This window comes from Lolium rigidum, chromosome 2, assembly GCF_022539505.1.
Source record: "Lolium rigidum isolate FL_2022 chromosome 2, APGP_CSIRO_Lrig_0.1, whole genome shotgun sequence".
Classification (NCBI taxonomy): domain Eukaryota; kingdom Viridiplantae; phylum Streptophyta; class Magnoliopsida; order Poales; family Poaceae; genus Lolium; species Lolium rigidum.
Genome location: NC_061509.1, coordinates 64150602 through 64151761, shown reverse-complemented (window position 1 = coordinate 64151761; position 1160 = coordinate 64150602). Strand labels below are relative to the sequence as shown.

Sequence of the window (1160 nt, the reverse complement as noted above, 5' to 3'; positions counted from 1 at the left end):
GCAATGGTGCCCTCGACGCCAATCTTCAGGCCCTCTTGGCGAAGTTTAAGCCCAAGATCTTCTGGCACATTGAACGCCTTGGCAAGAGCGACGAAGGTGTTGGGCTCTTCTTTCTTCGGGAAGAAATAGGGGAAAAGCTTCGACAGACCTGCCTCAGCGTCAGCAAGGCCTTCGCGTGCTTCATCCCCATGAATTTCAAGAAGAGTCAGCGCATCGAGCAGCTCGTCGCCTTCAGGACCATCAACCTCATAGTCCTAATGAGTTCTCCCTGAAGACAAAACAAAGGATAGCTCGTAAATAACATGCTCGGAAAATGTGAAGTAACTCGAGAAAAACAGCAGGGACCAAAGTACTTACTAACAAAACATCGACACTGCGACTCCAGACGACTGAGGATCTCTGTCTCTCGAGCAGATTGCTGTTGTATATTCTGGCTCAGACAGGTTTCCGCATCATGAAGTCTTTGTCGAAGATCTTCGACAGCGGCAGCATCGGCTTCAGCTTTCTTACGGGCCTTTTCGCTCTGCTCCAACTTGGCAGCAAGAGCGTTAGCACGGTTATTGGCTTCCGCAAGTTCTCCTGGCAAAATAAGCGACAATCAAATATTATGGCAAAATACTGGAGTGCATGCAACGAAGGAGATGGATGAAGATAGTACCTTCCAGCTTTTTGGTGTGATCACGATACCCGATAAATTGGGTACCGAGACAGATAAATTTCTTCATTAAAGGCTGAAGAGAGGACCAAAAGGAAAAAGTAGTCAGTATAGCCAATCTAGATTCAACAAACATATCGCAAAAGGAGAGAGGAAAATATTGAAAGGCTCGAAACATAAAGAGAGAGAAGACCGAAACACTTACGTCATCTAATGAAGGTGTCAAAGAGTTACCAGGGAACAGGATGGGTTCCTTGGATGGCTCGACCCTTGCCCTCTTTGGCGAAGAGGCACGGGGGCTTGCAGGTGGAGTCGAATGCTCGACGTTTTGTTGAGGACGCGAAGTTTCCTCCCCATCACGTTGAGTTTCGGATACAATTAAAGTACGCGACGTACTCGTTCGAGCAGCCGCGTCAATAGGTTGTTCTTCCTCGTCATCACTACGATAAAAATGGCGACAGTATAAGAAGCAAAAAAGATGAAAAACATCAAAGAGCAAAGAAGT

General features: G+C 46.8%; 1 protein-coding gene across 1 annotated transcript in view; it reads right to left on the bottom strand.

Moving 5' to 3' along the window:
• Window positions 1-435: 435 nt before the first annotated feature.
• The window catches only part of LOC124689815 (mediator of RNA polymerase II transcription subunit 11-like), a 3305-nt gene continuing 2580 nt past the window's right edge, over window positions 436-1160 (bottom strand). Inside the window, exon 4 of the mRNA XM_047223283.1 lies at window positions 436-579. Within this exon, the coding sequence (XP_047079239.1) occupies window positions 436-579 (144 nt within the window). The remainder of the gene's footprint in view (window positions 580-1160) is intronic.